At 49.3% G+C, this 17,471-nt stretch overlaps 1 protein-coding gene across 3 annotated transcripts in view; it reads right to left on the bottom strand.

The window, feature by feature from the left end:
- The window catches only part of TTLL11 (tubulin tyrosine ligase like 11), a 188,776-nt gene that overhangs the window by 28,304 nt on the left and 143,001 nt on the right, over positions 1 to 17,471 (bottom strand). For 2 of the 3 annotated variants that reach the window (XM_071221099.1, XM_053921032.2), the window contains exons 7-8: positions 14,138 to 14,389; positions 5,648 to 5,754 (exon numbers count right to left, since the gene is read on the bottom strand). In XM_071221099.1, coding sequence (XP_071077200.1) covers positions 5,648 to 5,754; positions 14,138 to 14,389 — 359 coding nt within the window. The remainder of the gene's footprint in view (positions 1 to 5,647; positions 5,755 to 14,137; positions 14,390 to 17,471) is intronic. The other variant, XM_071221100.1, reaches the window with a different exon arrangement.

The raw sequence follows: 17,471 nt of genomic DNA, 5'->3' as shown, positions 1-17,471 counted from the left end.
CCACCCCTTACTAGTAACAGGCAAGCTAGGACAAAGAAATATGGCCCAAATGAAAGAACAGATCAAAACTCCAAAAAAAAAGGAACTAAGCAATGAAGAGATAGCCAACCAATCATGTGCAGAATTCAAAACACTGGTAATCAGGATGCTCACAGAAATGGTTGAGTATGATTGCAAAATAGAGGAAAAAGTGAAGGCTATGCAAAGTGAAATACAGGAAAATGTACAGGAACCAACAGTAAAGGGAAGGAAACCAGGAATCAAATCAACAATTTGGAACAGAAGGAAGAAATAAACATTCAACTGGAATAGAATTAATAAACAAGAATTCAAAAAAATGAGGAGAAGCTTAGCAAACTCTGGGACAACTTTAAACATTCCAACATCTGAATCGTAAGGGTACCAGAAGGAGAAGAGGAAGAGCAAGAAATTGAAAACTTATTTGAAAAAGTAATGAAGGAAAACTTTCCCAGTCTGGTGAAGGAAATAGACACGTAAGACCAGGAAGCTCAGAGAATCCCAAACAAGTTGGACCCAAGGAGGAACACACCAAGGCACATCATAATTACATTACCCAAGGTGAAAGATAAGGAGAGAATCTTAAAAGCAGCAAGAGAAAAGGAGACAGTTACCTACAAAGCAGTTCCCATAAAACTATCACCTCATTTCTCCAAAGAAACCTTGCAGGCAAGAAGGGGTTGGAAAGAAGTATTCAAAATCATGAAAGGCAAGGACCTACATCCAAGATAACTCTATGCAGCAAAGTTACCTTCTAGAATGGAAGGGCAGATAAAATGCTTCCCAGAGAAGGTAAAGTTAAAGGAGTTCATCATCACCAAGCCCTTATTATATGAAATGTTAAAGGGACTTATCTAAGAAAAAGATGATAAAAATATGAACAATAAAATGACTACAAATTCACAACTATCAACAACTGAACCTAAACAGGAAAAAAAACCCCAAAACAAACTAAGTAAACAACTAGAATAGGAAGAGAATCACAGAAATGGAGACCACGTGGAGGGGGAGGGGGTAAATGGGGGAAAAGGTACAGGGAATAAGAAGCATAAATGGTAGGTATAAAATAGACAGGGGGACGTTAAGAATAGTATAGGAAATGGAGAAGCCAAAGAACATATATATGACCTATGGACATGAACTAAGGTGGGGGGAATGAGGGAAGGAGGGGAGTGAAGGGTAGAGGGGGACACAGGGGAGAAAAAAATGGGACAAATGTAATAGCATGATCAATAAAATATATTTAAAAATAACTAATTCTCGAACAGCTAACTAAGTAAAAGTAGGCTATGCTTGGACCAGGATGAAAGTGTCTCATGAACCAAGGATTATGATTAATCCAATCTTATGCACCTGGCCCAATCTAACAACAACAAAAAAATTGAAAAAAGCCTATTCAAAAGGATGGTCTGAGATTTAGATTTTAGAGCATGCATGCTTATTCTTATTAGTTTTTCCCCCTCACTATTCTTTTTAACCATTATTTTTCTTCTCCATTTCAAGAGTAGGCTCAAAAAGGTCTCAAGCCTTAGGAATCTGCTTAACCTCCCCAGTGGGCACCGAAGTCTCATTAGGACTGATCTGGGCTGGCTCCTGGAAGGGGCCGGAACATGAGCATGAGCACTGGGACACAGCTGGTGAGGGTGCTGGGTGGTGACCTTATCCAGGTGGGCTGGCCTTTCACGCTGGTCAGTGAGGAGAGGAAAGGGAGACCCCGTCAAGCAGACCACCACTACCCTGAACCAAGGTTCTCCTGCTCAGAAGTGCCTGCTTTGTGGATGGGGGCTTTTTAATTTTGGCATTCGTCTGCTCATCAGACATTTACTGGGCACTGAGCGAGATCCTCCTGCATGCTCTGGGCCACGTGCTAGGCCCTCAGCGGGACAGGGCGCACAGTGAGTGCCTGTTCTGGTTCGCACACCACACTGTGTTTGGGGAGTGTTGGTGTTCCCCAAAGGCCCGGAGCTGGGTGGTCATCTGACTCCGGGATCAATTAGAAGACAAAGCAACCGGGAGCCTAAGTGCTTTATACGTGTTCTGTCTCCTAACCTTCACAGAACTTTCCCTTGTTGTTTCCCCCACAGAGCTCAGACCATGCCTGATTATAGTGTCAACTGTGCACCCTTTGCACTTACTTGCAAGGCTAGAGACTCCAGGTATAGTGAAAGGCAATGGGCAGACTGCTCCTGGTTTTAATTCCAGGGTCCCCACTGGAATACTTGCCCCATCAATTTACCTCTTTAAGTCACCTCTTTAAGTATCAGGTTCCTCATCTGTCAAAAGGGAATAAGAGCCCTTATCTCACAGGGCAGTGTGAGATTAAAGGAGATAATTCCTAACAAGCATTTTTTAGTTCTGACATATAGCAAACGTCACACAGTAAATGGTCTCTTATTATTTTTTCTTTGAAAGTGGGATCTGTAAATACAAATTCACTCTTTATATTTCCATAGGGCCCAATACCTGCGAACATGTTCACAGGTATCACATGTTCACATGTGCAGTACCTCTTTGTGAATGAATGAATGAGTGAATGAATGAGTGCGTGCCCTTTGAGAATGAGATCCCACGTTCTATTACCCTTCTGACTTCATTCTTGTCAGCCCCACAGCAGCTCTGGGACATGGTACCTACCCCTTTGGCCAGGAGTTATCTGAGAAGCCCTGGGTTTGGCACTGTGGGGGGAAAGAAGGGCCCTCTCGTCTCCTTGCTGCCACTTGCCAAAAGGAGAACCACCAATCGGCCACAGATGTCTTCTTTGGCCATCCAGTAGTTTCCTGAATGGTCCTAAGGATGTGAAAGGCTTCAGAAGCTCCTTCTCTTTGAGAATCAGGGCGTCCCAAGACAAGGACAGGGCCCTGGCTGGCACCAGCCGTGAGATGGCAGTGTCCTGAGATCACCAGCACGGCCTGCGCTAGCTCCACCCCAGGCCCTGCCAGCTCCTTTCAGGAGCTATGGAAACAGGGGCATAAGCTCAAGCGGGCAGGAAGGGGAGACAGGCACCTGGACTCCACAATACCTCCCACTTCCGATCCTTCCTCCATAGGTCTTATGCTCTGGGAGTTGAAAGGTTAACTCCCTGCCTCACAAGTCCCACCCCTCCTCAGTCAATCAAATGATGGAGCACTGCTGGGTGGGCCCTGGACTGGGGACGTGTCCTAGGCCAGGGGGGCCAGAAGGCAGGAGGCTTGAGTTCAAATGTGACTTCTGCTACTCGGTGGCTGTGGGATAAGTCCCTTTGGTTTTTGGAGCCTTGGAGCCTTAGGGTCCTCATCGACAAAATGGGATACAATCACCCACCTGGAAGGTCGGTGTGAGAATTAGCAGCAACTGTGCACCTAGGAGATGACCTCAAAACTGTAGTTATTACCATTCTTATTCCACACACTCAGAAAGGCCTGGAAGATCCCGGCCCAGGATTTGTTTGTCAGAATGGGCTAAAAATAAGTATTTTTCTCATCTCCTTGGCTTGGTCAGCAGACCCCAGAAAGTTGGCAGAGCCCAGGAAACCTCACCAAGCCTGCGTTGCTGACGGCCTCCTTGGGTTCCGCTTACAGGGAGCAATTTAAGAGGCAAACAAAACAGGAAAAGCTACTCACAATTAACAATGGGCCAGATGGTAATCCTAGTTTGAAGCAATAAAACATGATAAATAGCTTCCTGCTGCTACTCCTGATCAATTTCAATATTTAATAATTCCACGGGCACCCCACCCCCTCATCGGGCCCCCTCCACAGAATCCTGCCAGGGCTCCCCACATTCAACTCACAGAGCACACACGCTTCTTCACTTTCTGAAGGCGTCAGCAGAAAGCTCCCCGCTCGACTGTCACATAAGTGCTCTCGGCCTTGGAGATGATAATTAATCTGCCTGCCTCTCCTGAAGACGCTCCATCTCCAGCCTCTGCCGGTTGCCAGGGAAGGCTGTGAGGGAGCGCCCACTGCGGAGACACCTCAGAACACCCACCCTGTGGACTCAGCGAGTGATGGTATTCCCCAAGGCTGGGAGCTCGGTGGTCATCTGACTCCAGGACCAATTAGTAGGACGAAGCAACCAAGAGCCTTACCCACCATCCGTGCCTCTGAGCCTCAGTTTCCCTCTCTGTACAATGGAGATCATCGCGCTTGCCTCCAGGAGGATGCTAGCCAGCGCTGCGCACGTAAAAGGCCCGGCAGAGGGCTTGGCATGGAGGAGACACGCAACAGTGGGCAGCCGGGAGCGTCATTATCACTGTGCAGCCCGTCGGCAAAGGAAGCCTGGGCGCGGAGCCTGCGGGGAGGGCCTGCCAGGCCCTGCGGTCAGGAGACTGCCGCCCGGGGGAGACCGCACATGTGCGCAGGCTCTGCTGTCAGCAGGCGGACCGGCCTGCCCCCGGGTGCTCCCCAGGGGGTGCCTGCCCATACGATTAACTGCCTGGTACTGCCACCGGGGGCTCCGAAGGCTTCCTCACCCACAGACACAGCAGGCATCCTGGAGAGCAGGGACTGTTGGCACCATTTACAGAACCGGATGTGGAGATTAGGAGGTAAAAGGGCTTTTCAAGTTTACATCCTACAAAAGGCACCGTCAGTCAGTTCTGGGTTTCCCAGCCTTCGATTTCGTGTCCTCTCCACCAAACTGCAGGAGAAAGTTGCTCCCCTGGGTGCCCCCTCCTCTCTGAGTCCCTTTGGGAGGGAAACCCGGGTGCCAGGTGACCCATGCTGCAGTTTACTCACCTGTGAAATGAGACTGGCAATGCCTATGGCACGGGGACGTCTAACGAGGGTATGTGCATGAAAGTACTTGGTAATTTTGTGAGGAGCTGTACACATGTCAGGTACGGTAAAAACGCCCTTTGTGAGGAAAAAGATCAGAAATTCGTCCACCTAAAGGTGGATCCTTCTAACTGAAGCCTGAACCCCATGGAACCTAAAGGATCAAGAGCAAACTTCTATGTGGCCTTCAAGGCCTTGGCAGCTCCTGTAACCCCATCTCTGCCCCTTCGCCCTCCCTTCTTGCTCTGGTCCACCTAGGCCCCTTGGGGTTCCCCGAGCCTTTCATAGCTGTTGGTGCCGAGATCAGGCAGCATCCCTGCCGGAGTGGGGTCTGTCCCACCCGGGACAGACTGTTCACGGGCTATTGCATTCCCTGTCCTCCAGGATGTCCCCCGTGGGTCCCCCGTGGGGCTCCCCTGGGTGCCCTGAGAGCTTCTCTGAGCTTCCCTCCTCCTAGTACAGACCCCGCTCCGCCAGTGTTGTGTTCTCATCTGCCTCCCACTCGACAGCGAGTTTTTTCAAGGTGAGAACTAAGCGCTCTTCACCAGGTCTGTCCAGGGCCTGGACCAGCACGTGCTCAGTGTGTGTGCGCCGAGGGATGAGTGAATGAATGGGTAGCGGAGTATTCCCAGTGTGAATTCAATCAAAAACCCTTAGGCAAGAATGAGGGATTCTAATGGGTGAGTTAGAATTTGGGTGGGCACAGCCTTGTGGCAGACAGGGTCCCTGAACTCGAATTCAGCTCAATCCCTCAAGCTCAGAGGATAACCTTCCTCTTCCCCCCGCCTTGACCCTGACAGAGAAGGAACAGAAAATGCACTGCCCTCCCCCGTCTGAACTCCCACAGGGCATGGTGGAGATTGGCTGCCGGGTACCTGAATCCCGCTGGTCCAGGGTCATGGAGTTCCATCTCCTTGTGATGTCGATGTACAGGATGTCCACGGAGGCCATGGACAGGCTGCTGCTACTCAGCTTGCAATTCCTGCCGAAGACGAGAAGGGACATGTCACCACGGCACCAAACCGGTCCAGGTCCCTCTTGCCCCATGCCTCTGCCTGGGCTGCGCTCCCCGCCCGACAGGCCCCCCCTTCCCAGAGCCGGAACTAATGAAGGGTGCATGGTAGGGAATGGTGGGAGAGAAGGCTGGAAATGTACCGTAACTTGAGGTTAGATCGGGTGGGCTCCTGCAACTAGGCTAATTAGGGCTTTAATGGGCTTCAGAGGGCAAGGACTTTAGGAGGGCGAGTCTTGAGTCAAACCTGCCTCCGCCACTTAGAAGCCAGATGGCCCTGGTTAAACAATTTCCCCTTCCTGAGCCTCAGCTTCCCCACCTATAAAACAGGTCTTCCCTACAGTCACGTGTGCTGGCCAGTTCCTGCACAGTCAGTGCAGGCTCTGTCTGCTCGGAGGGGGAAATGTCTGCCCCTCTAGTCTCTGGAGAAGGAGACAAGCTGGACCAGTGCTATGTTCTCCTGCCAGCATCCAGGCAGCTGACGGTGGCACACCCAGAGGACCCGCTGACAGCGTCACTGCTGTGTGAGTGATTCCCCCCTGGAAATGTTCACCAGGAGGGTTCTGGGGCCAAATCTGCAGGCTGGGGCTTGAGGCCTCTGCACTTCGCCCATCTGTTTGTCACCTGAAGATTTTATGAAGGCCTGAATCAGCCACAATAAGCCCCAAGACTCACAGAGCAGAGCGGCACAGGCTCCCCACACCTCCTAACGTGGGCTGAGGCAGCATTGCTGGGGGTGGGGTGGGGGCTCCGTCCTCATTCCTGACTTTAGGGCATTCACCTAGAAAGGACAGGAGGAGGGAGGCACAGGCCTCTGAGTTTTAGGTGTGCCCCTGGTTTAGGTGCAGAGAGGCCAAGATAGCCAGCTTTCAGTCCGATGTCAGCAATGGTGTGCCCTGTCCAAGTCACAGTGGGTGTTTAGAATCCTCCTCCTCCCCACTTGTATTTTTTCAGAGAGGTGGGGTCTGGAAATGTGGGGAGGCAGTCTGGCACACTGAAAAGAGCAAGATTTGGGCATGCGACAGACCAGGACTGAACTCCAGCGACGCCGGGCCATCTACTTAAACCTTTGAGCCTTTATATTTGCTGGTCCCTAAATGAAGGCAGTTGTAAAAATGAGGTGAGGAGCCAGCATGGTGCCTGGCTAGTTCCCAACAACTGTTGGTTCCCGTCTTGGTCTCTCTCCCCTTTTCTCCTCTTCTCCTCTCCCAGAACTGGAGCCATCTCGGCCCATCAGAGGCTGCCCAAGGCTGACCTCCAAGTGAGGGCCCTGTCCGTGCTGGAGCAATGCTGCTCGCCAGTCACTGTCTGCATGCCGGCATGCAGGCCCTGCCCAGTGCACAGGGTTGTGCTGTGAGGCGAGTCCCAGCTCTGGCTGCGTCTGCCCTGAAAACTCTGAAAGCTAGACCCCTGGGCCAGCTGTCCATTTGACTGAACTACATTCAATGCTGCTTTCAACTTTCCAAACGTGTGCACATCCATCGCCCCAGCTAATGATAAAGTGGTTCTCTGATTTCCCATTTGTCATCCTCCCTTGTGTGACTAGCTCCCTGAGGAACCCGACAGGCCAGGGATTGATTGGCAGGCAGGATTTGGGCATTTCAGAGGCCCCTCTCCAAATCCATGCACACCCCTAAGAAGGGTGTTGGAAGCGTGCCAGCATGGTGGCTGCACGAGGCTGGTGTTCCTTACATGCTGGCACATTCGCTGGCCCCGCCCCCCCTTCTTTCTTCCTGCCCCACCGTATTTCTGAAGCCATCCATTCACATCCTGCTTCCTCCTGGGCTGGCTCCGTATTTCAATCACAAGTCACCATGGCAGACTTCAAAGTACATCAGCGCACAGTTATTGAGCCCCAGTAACAACATGTCAGTGGACACAGAGCTTTTCATGTCCCCTGTCACCGAGATGGCTATCTCTATTGGGTTCCACCAGGGCGGGGCTTCCGTGTCTCCCAAGTCATTGGAACAACCTGCTCGGCTCATTTCCAAAACTTCATCAGGAACATCCACGGTTTTCTCTAATTATCATATCAGTGTCCTCTGGGCTCCTGCTCCTGCACAGGACAGGAGCCCTGCTGCCTGGCTCTGCGGGTTAATAGAGTACAAAGAGCGAAACTGAACTGACCACTGGTATATAGTTATTTTTTTCCTGACAGGTAGAAAATGGAAGTGTCAAGCCGTTAGCAGGAGCCGTAATTTACCAGAAAGAATTCTCCATTTATCCCTTTTCCAAGGAAACCCGTCCTCCCCCGCCATGCCTCCAAGTACAGTTGATCGCAACATCTGCTGCCGGGACGGGAGGGATCATGCCGGCTGCAGCAGACAGGAAATGCTTCAAAAGGATTTTGATTCTGTAGGCATTTTGGGGGGTGCCATCTGCAAGCCAGGCCTTTTCCTGCCCATTTGGCGCGCTGGATCTTTATAACCACTCTACCAGGAAGGTGTTCTTAGTTCCATTTCAGTGATGGCTAAGCTGAGACTCAGGAAAAGGGACCTGATTTGCCTAAAACTACACAGCTGGTACTCACATTTGGTTCTCCCCTGGAGCAGAGTAGACTTGAGCTTTCCGGAGAAGTAAGGAGGTGGCCCAGCCCAGGGCCCCAGGAGGAACCAGGGATTCAAGACACAAAGTCTCAGGAGGGGCCCAGGAAAGCTGGAGCCTCTAGAGAGCCCCTGTGGGGAAGCTTTGGGATGGAAGACTGGGGAAGAGGACAGGGTCACTGGGACATAGGTTCTCCCAGGTGTGTCCTGTGGTCATCAAGCAATGTTGACAGACTCTGAAAGAGAATGAATTGTCATCCACCCATCCACTCAATGCAGAATTTATTTTGTGTCCACTACACGAAGGTGGTATCCTGGGCCTTGGGTACCACTCTTGGAGGTGGAAGTGATCTCAGAGCCTGGGGTAAAAACGTGAAGCCTTGGTAGCTCTTAACCATTGAAAACAGTTTCCTGCTGTGTCCTGGCATGCAGTCCTTCAATCAACTAAAGGATAAATTCTTCAGAAGAAGAGAAGCCCAAGCAATATGGTAACATGAGAAGCCAGAAACATTCCTAAGGAAAAAAAAATAGGCTACACACGTGCATGGAAGAAATGAGCCATGGAGTCCAACACATATGAGTTGGGATCTTGAGTTTGCTGTGTGACCTTGAGCAAGTCACTGAAGCGCTCTGTGTCTAAATTCCCTTATTCCTACAACAAGAATCAGGCTACTCACCATACGAAACTTTTAAGGACTAGTTCAGTGCCTGGTGCAAGTGGGGAAGTGACAAACATCAGCTCCCAGCCTTCCTCCATGACGTAGGACCAGTTTGAAGAAATGTTTTTTTGTTTTGTTTTGTTTTGTTTTTGTAATCAAAGGAATTTGGTCACGTACGATGGGGAGAGAATCACAAATCATTCAAGTTCATTAGGACCCTAAGTACAGAAAGATTTGAAACCATCATCCCCATTTCCTTTCAACAACTGCTGGCATCTCATGGGAAATTTAGGCACCAACTTTTCCCGCTCCATGAAATCCTATTTATAGAATTTCCTTTCTGTCCATCCTTCTCTGTGCAGACAAGGAGCCTATTTTTCCTGGAAAGGTGTCTATAAGGTGAAAGCTAACAAATGACCCATATTTGTTCAAAAAAACCCAACCAACCAACCAAACAAACAAAAACACCACTTAAACACCTAAGGAGGGAAAACTCCAGGTTATAATGTATGTATTATTTTAAAGGCCATTGATCTCCCAGGCAGACTCTCAGAATAGTGCCAGAAAGAGGTCATCACGGAAGAGGGGGATTTCCACAGTCACGGAGGAGTTAATGCCAGAGGAGAGGCAAGGCCCCTTAGCTTCCATTCCAGAACATTCGAACACACCATGTTGCCTTTCAGAGAATAAAACCTCCCACAGCTTCCAATTATGAAGCATATTAACATCTCCTTATGAGAAAAGGAGGCAGAAGGGGGTAAAAAGGAAAAAGAGAAAACTGTTCTCTGGTTTAAAAGGAGACCAGGCTCAGAGGCCACACAGCGGGTGAGCGGGGTCTCCAGGTGGCAACGCCCCACGTGAAGCCAGAGTGCTCAGGGTGCGTGGCTGCCTCCTCTTCCTAGAAATCATCTCGCTGTGGCGGGCGGCTTGGTTTTCAGGCTTCAGAGATGGAAAATTCAGCACATACAAACTGATGCCACATCCCGACGTAGGATGCACCTGGAGACTGTGTTCTTAGTGCATTCCACAGGACGCCCCTCCAAATTAGTAACCCAGGGGTGGGAAAATAACAAAAATGCGTTTCCCTCCAAGAAAGCTGTCACACTGAAGAATCAGATCATTTCTGTTTCTCAGAGATGGAGAAGTCTCCACACCCCAGCAATTATTGTGAAATAATAATAATAAAGAGACAGAGAACAGAGGCACTTAATTCATGGTAATGTGCGCTACTATTACGTGCCTCTCAAGGAAATGACACGAAAAGCTGGTTAGGCGGAGAGTTAAGTCTCGACAGAACGACAGTTCATTATTTCTCATTTCTTGGTGGAAGAGGAAAATAGAATATGGCCAGGCTGGCATTAGCATAATTCACTCCCGAAACTGCTGATCTGTGTAGCACATTATGAGGGATGGTCACTGGAAATAAACTCAACCGGAATGTTTACTGTTTTGTTCCCTCCAGTTCTCTTCGAGGAACTTGGGGAGAGAGAGTGGGTGGTAGAGATGAAAGCCAAGTTCAACCTCTGCTGTGCACGTGGCAACCCCGAAAGGAGGGCCTGAGCAGTCAGTGGCTGTCTCCTGCGCAGCGCTCTAGAGAAGGGCACTGGGTTCAACTCAACATATGGCATAAATATTATTAATTCATAATGAAGCAAAATTTAAACCAAGTGCAAAAGAGAGAGAAGAGTCGTTAGCAAGAGAAAACGCCTGCTGTTAAGTTTCGCTGATAAGACTGAACGTACTCAGGTAAACCTAAAAGCAGAGTACCATCTTTTACGATCAAGCTGCTCTTGGGATCTCTTGGTACATTTTAAAAAGGAAAAACCTGCTAACGGTTGTGCAACGTTTTCTCCATTTCTTCCTGCATCTTAATTACGCAGGACATTTGCTGGTGGCGTCTGTGTGTGGGGAGGGGCTTGCTGCCTGAGTCCGTCTGCTCTGCTGTCTCATCCCCAGCGGAAGACATTGTGCTTTGCTCCCGCTAACACAGCCCAGGAATGACGGCCGCAGGACCTAATAGTCTCTAACATCACAAAATCAGTGATTCATGCAAATGCCCTTAATTATAGAGAACAAAGGGATGGAAAAGCATAGTGCTGATCATGTGGAGACAGATTTGTAGGGATATTTTTGCCGTCGCCCAGTTCCAGTCTGAGCGCATTTCAGGAATCCTCTCGGCTAGAGCCCTTCCCGATTCAGTGTTCTTTCGGGGGCTGTGTGTGAACACAGTAGCTGTCTTCACGCACGCTGGCTTCTCACACTGGTGGTCTCCACGGGCAGTCACGCTTTGATTGAACCCACAGAGGGTTTAAATATTTCTGTCTGAATGGCCAACACTAATATACACGTATTGAGGTTTTACAGAAAAGTCAGTAGTTCCAGTTTCTTTTGAAAAATCAAAAGCTCTGGGGCCACCAGCACAGCGGGGTCTTCCCTTCCCCAGCATGTGTGCCACCCCCTTGCAGACCCCCGCCACGGCGCCTGTGTCGGCTTCCCACCTGCTCCCAGAGGTTCCCAAGACTGTGATTCTTAAGGTATACCAGTTTTTCTAATCTCCCTCCCTCTCTCACATTTTAGTAGAATTTTGTCAGAAATAAAAAGGAAGCATTTCAGTTTCCACCATCAAGTTAGCCTGGACGATAGACCTTTTCTAACTTCTGGACATGAGGCACACCCCTGAAAGCCATCCCCTGGCTCTCCTGCCACCCAACAGGTGGCCCCCCTTCAGTGCCAGGCAAAGTGCCCCTTACAACAGTCCAAACCCTGCTTCCTCTCTCAGGGTGCTGCCTTGATTCCACCCTATTCTGTCCGCTACCCCATGACTCTCCCAAAGGGCTGCATTTAATTTTTTGTTCCCCGTGAGCTGTCTGTTAGTCTGAGAGTGCCCTGAAGGCAGGTCAAGTGCCATTTTTATCCTGATTGTCTGGTGGCTACTGGGTGCTTGGGAGAAGTTGTTGGGTCAGACCAGACACGGTCCTTTCCCACATGAGGCTGAGACAGAGCAGGTCTCCCAGAGTGAGGGTCCCCTGCAGCACCTAGACTGTGGTCCCCATGAGGCTGCGCCATCCCTCACACTTGTGTGCCTTGATTGGACTCTTCTGTGCAATGGTGCCGACGGTGGGAAGGGTCCAGGAAGCTCCTGCCTTTGCTCCAGAAGGTCTCAGCCCTGGACGTGTAATGCTGAGAGAAGACGGCTCACCCTCACCATTCCCCTGGGGCCCTGCTCACTTCCATGGCTCCGCAGGGGCCCTCATGATTTGGGGCTTCTGTCGCAGAGCTGTTCCCTATGTCCCAAGCCATAGTAATCACAAAGGGGCAGAGAATGTCTACCTATTTTTCTCCTCCTCCTCTTCATTATATTGGGACAGTGGTATACACAGAAAATTCTATTTCCCAGCTTCCCATGCAGATGGCGGTGGCCAAGAAGATAGATGGAAGTGGAAGTCATTGAACACAGCTTCTGGAAAGCTTTTTAAAGGGGTCTACTTCATTTAGCAGAGGCCTTTTGCTCTTCCTCCCTTCTTCCCCCTTCCTGCCTGGAACTTGACCGTGATGGCTGGATTTTGAACAGCCACCTTGGGACCACAAGGCAACTCTGAAGCTGGAAGCTCATGCTTAGGAGGGATGAGCAGAAAGACAGGAAGAGGGGTGCTGATCACTTTGTGGAGTCATTAACCAGCCCTAGAACCCCCATTGCCAAACTTCCTGTTGTATGACAAAAACTAATCGCACTATCCAAACCAGTTACAGGTGGGTATCTATTACTACACAAATGCAATTCCTAAATGAGCTGGAGGGGATCACCTTAGGCGGTATTCTCGGGGAAATAACAACACGTGTCTGTTGTATTTCTTGAACATTTCCACGGCCTGATGGGAATAATAACCATCAGACTCCCATTTAACAAACAGCTCCCCTGAACCAGGCACTGGGCCAGGTGGTCTGTGATATGTTACAGCCCAACCTCATCATAACCCTGCAAGGCAGGGGGCATTATTTCCCCTTTATAGATGAGGGGAGCCTGAGACTCAGAGAAGACAAGGGACTTGCCCAAAGCCACACAGTGATGCACTTGGCTTTGCAGCCAGACCCCAAAGCCTGTGCTCTTCCCCTGGGCTTTCCTTTTGCCCCTGAAATGAACACAAAGTCCTTCTCAAAATCACCAAGCAACTGATTCCTGAAAAGGCAAAAATTCCTGCTGACACTCTTGTTTACCATCCTATCAGAAATATCCAAGGGCTGTAGTTAGAGTTTATAAAACACCCTCAGAGAAAAGTGTGACAAAAATGGTTTCTGATTCTAGACTTCTAATTATTTGCTTTAGTGAACAAACCATGAAGAGTGTGACTTTTGGGCGCGAGGTAGAAATATTAAAACCAACCATGAGAAAAACGATGACATCAAATGTTGGCAGGTAGTTTCTTTGAGGCGTACATCACACCACCCTGGGGTACAGGCAGCTTCCCCCCATTTCACGGGACCATCGAGGTTCCGAGGTGTCATTAACTTGCCTACGGGTTACACGGCTAGTGTTGATAAGTGCTCCTCGATCGCCCCCAGTGCCCCAAAGGTAGAGACAAACAGCAAATAATCTCAGGAGATCAAATGGCAATGGCTTATTTTGTAGGCTTCAGCAAAAAGTCTCATGTTTTATCTTTAAAATCACGCAAAATTTGTATTACATTCTATAATATAAGCTTGTCTTTATAGTAGAACAAACATATTAAATTATTTATCAACTGAATTATTTAACTTTTCCCTCCTGAAGTTGACACTTTGGAATGATGTGCCTTATTCCTCTGCAGTGGCTTCATAAACACTCCACACTCAGCCACATGCCGCTGGGAGAACGCTTGCCAGGTTTATGAAGCACAGGTCTGTCTGAGCCCGTGGGCTAATTATTTATATGCAGTTTAAGGAGCTAGTTCAAGGTAGCACAGAATTGTTTTTAAACACGGCATAAGGTTGTGAATGCTGCCATACTTGAAACATGCATTAATTCATTCAACAAATAAGATGCTGGGCCAATCCCACCCAGAGGGGACATGGACAGACTCCTGCCGGAAGCAGCCAGACAGATCTAACCGGCCAGAGACGGGGCCGGACCCTACCCTGCCCAAAGCCCAAGCTGGAGGGGCTGGGCTCACTGACCTTATGAAGGTACGGAAGCCTGTTGGTCCCAACTTCATTGTCCCCTTGATTCCCAGGAACCGGATAAACAAATTGGCCATCCTGTCCACCAGGCGCAGGTAGTTGAACTGCTTTGCATACTTGGGGAACACCTGCTTGAGGCAGATGGAGGGCAGGTGGGCTTCGGGATTGGGGTTGCCGTCTGAGGCGATGGCCAGATCACTGTCAGAAGGATCTTCCTTTCTGGCTTCTGGCTTCTCCAGCTGCTGAGACCTGAAGCACACAAGGAATTAACGATTGGACCAACAAGTGGAGCAAGCTTTGCAGCAGACAGAGCAGTTTCTCCTTTCCCTGAGATTTACAGCAACCTCGGGAGGTGGGTATTGTCACCACTTTTATTGTACAGACCAGAAAACTGGCCTCAGAGAAATGACCTGCCCATGCTCACAGCAAGCGGCAGGACTGGAACCCAGGACAGAGCCAGGACAGGAAACGTACGCTTCCCCCGTTCTGTGATCCTGGCTTCCCAACGTGGACAACTTCCTTTACTGTACCATGATTCAAGAGAACACTCTCTCATGGAGCAGCCTGGGTTTGATTTTAAACTCCCACTTATGGGTAGTAATTGAATAATTAAGAAATATAAAAATCTCCTTGAGGGCTGGCAAGAAGCCATCGGCACAGTTCAACGAACAATTTGCAAAGATGCATCAGCCACCCAGTTGTAGGAATAGGCACAGTCACATTTCTGGCTGAACTATTTTCTTATTTGGAACTCATACAAAAAAATGATTCTAGTGTTGTGATTCCTTAGTCTGGATGTTTTATTCTGAAATTCTGATATTCGAGAAAATTCACAGCTAATAACTCCGACATATCTACCTCTGTCCTGGAATGTTCTCACCTCCACACCCACATATCCAGCTACCTACAGGCACCTACCTCCACCTGGAATGACCACTGCCCCTCCCGCCAAATCCTCATTCCCTGTCTCCTTGAATGTGACATCTGCCAGTTACCCAAGCAGGAAGCATTAGAATAAATGCTACCTCCTCCCCATCCCCCACTGTAATCCATCCTACCTCCTTAGTGTCCCCTGAAACGAGCTCCTCTCTCTCCTACCTGGTCTTTCACCTGAAATGTGGCAACAGAGCCTCCTGCCTCCAGCCTTTGCCAACCACAGCTCCATCCCGCACACGGCAGCCAAAGTGCCCCTTTTAAAGCAAACCTGGTTGGGCCACCCACTTGCTACAGCTCTTTCATGACCCTGAGAGCCCATACAGTGAAGCCACACTCCTCATTCTGGCATTCAAGGCCGTTCCCAATGTCTTCCCCATCCTTCCTCCTCTCCCGTCACTGCCCTAGACACACTATACCCTTCAAGGCCCTGAGCCCTGCCTGCTGCCCCACCCTGCTGCCCCTCGGCCTGGCCTGGAACTGGACACCCAGCTCCCTTCTATACTCAGTGCGTCTCTCCCTGCTCTTGCCCCTCATCTCACTTCCCTGCCTCCTGTCCTGCCCAGAGCTGACCTGGGGCCAGGTGCAACCCTCTCCCACCTGCGTGTGCCCATTCCTGAGACAGAATCCTGAGCACATTGAACATGGACAGTAAATACTGCCCAACTGATTAACTGATGCAGGAGAACTAGAAGCACATCTGATTGTATTAGTGCAATACCAAGGCCATTTTCTACTATTTTCTACTATAAGGCCTCTTTTCCCTATTAAATGGCCTTGTCCCTGGAACTCCCACTTTCAGGCACGCCATCAGCTTCAAGTCGCACCACCCTGGTAGTATCTTGGTACCTGCTTTCCTCGGCCTTTGAGGCCTTCCCCTGACCCTGGCTGCCTGACACATGTCTGGTCCACTTTCAAAAGCAGCGCGGACGTCTGCTCACCACGCTGATGACTCTCTCCCATGTCCCACTCCTGCTCCTTGGACTTGCTTCTCTGTTCCCTTGTCTAGGTGCACTGAATTTGTTTATATGCCAATACCTCTATTTTGTGAGCTCCCTGAAGACAAGGACCACATCTTATTCAACTCTACTTCTATACACCTGGCATGTATGAGACAGGCCCTTGGGATATGTTTCATTGCATTCATTGAGTTGGGGAAGTTTGCTTTTAATAGCAAGGTAAGCCTCAAATAAAAAATCAAGGTTATGACCATTTGTATCCCATACGCTCTTTTAAATGGGAAAGATGTTTGAGTGCTTGACAGCTCTCCAAAGAGGTCTTCTCTTCATCCCAGTCCAAGGAGCCAGCCTCTAAGGAAGAGAACCCCTGCATGGGACTACAAAGTCCTATAAGTTCTGTTCACAGTTCCTTCTAAGTGGGTCTTGGCACTGGTCTCAAAGAAAGGACAGAGGGGCAGACCAGGGCAGCATGAATTTTAAAGGAGAAAACCCCTTTAAAATTCAATGGTGCACATGGCTCTGGGGCAACAAATGCTCCCCCCTGCAAAGGGGAGCTGCTCAATTCCTCCGGAGGAGCCCGTGTTCCTGGGGAGGGGGGCACAGGCTCCCTGCAGCCCCCCTGACTTTACCCGCATCTCCGTCAACTGGAGACAGTAAATAAAAGTCAGGTGGCTCCTTCTCAGTTGAAATGAAATGTTCTCCTGTTGAAGTTATAGGGAAAAAGCTGAGTGAAAGAAAGCAGCACTGTTACTAGAAATTAGCTCTTAAATTACTGGATAAGTGGCAATCACCGACTTTGTAAGCACTCATTAAGTTTTTGTTAGAGGGAAGATTTGGAAAGGTACAGTGTGAACACACTCAGCAACCAGGAAAACTGCTCAGAGAACTCTTCAATCAACACAACCTTCTCGCCCATATTATCTCTTCTGCTCTTCACACGACCCTGGGAAGTGGACTGTTATTACTATATCGCTGTTTCAGATGGAGAAACTGAGATGCAGCAGGCGGAGCACCTCGGTGCCTGGCTGACCCCAAATTATAAACCCATTCTTCTAACCTGTTCTCGCTCCCTTTTGTCACCGTTACTCAACAGCAAATCATGCTTCAGGTCGGGCATTACAAAACCCTAAGTACTGCTATTTATTGTTTGTTTGAGATCTTTTTCATAGATTCTAGCGAGTCATACCCTCGGCAGACAACTTGAGAAATGCAGAAAGGAATCAAAGCCATTTGTGATCCCACACATCAGGGATGAGCAGTATTAACGTTTTGATTTATCTGTAAAGTTAGGGTCACATGACACGCAGTTAAAATCCTTCTGACACGTTACAAGTATCTTCCCGCAGCACTAAATATGTTTCCAGGAGCGTCGTTTCTCATGGACATGTAATATTCTATTCTGCATTATGCCTGAACCATCACTTAACGAGCCCCCCCCC

This window comes from Desmodus rotundus, chromosome 1 (assembly GCF_022682495.2).
Source record: "Desmodus rotundus isolate HL8 chromosome 1, HLdesRot8A.1, whole genome shotgun sequence".
Classification (NCBI taxonomy): domain Eukaryota; kingdom Metazoa; phylum Chordata; class Mammalia; order Chiroptera; family Phyllostomidae; genus Desmodus; species Desmodus rotundus.
Note: the sequence above shows the minus strand (reverse complement) of the source record. Positions and strands in the feature narration are given on the sequence as shown.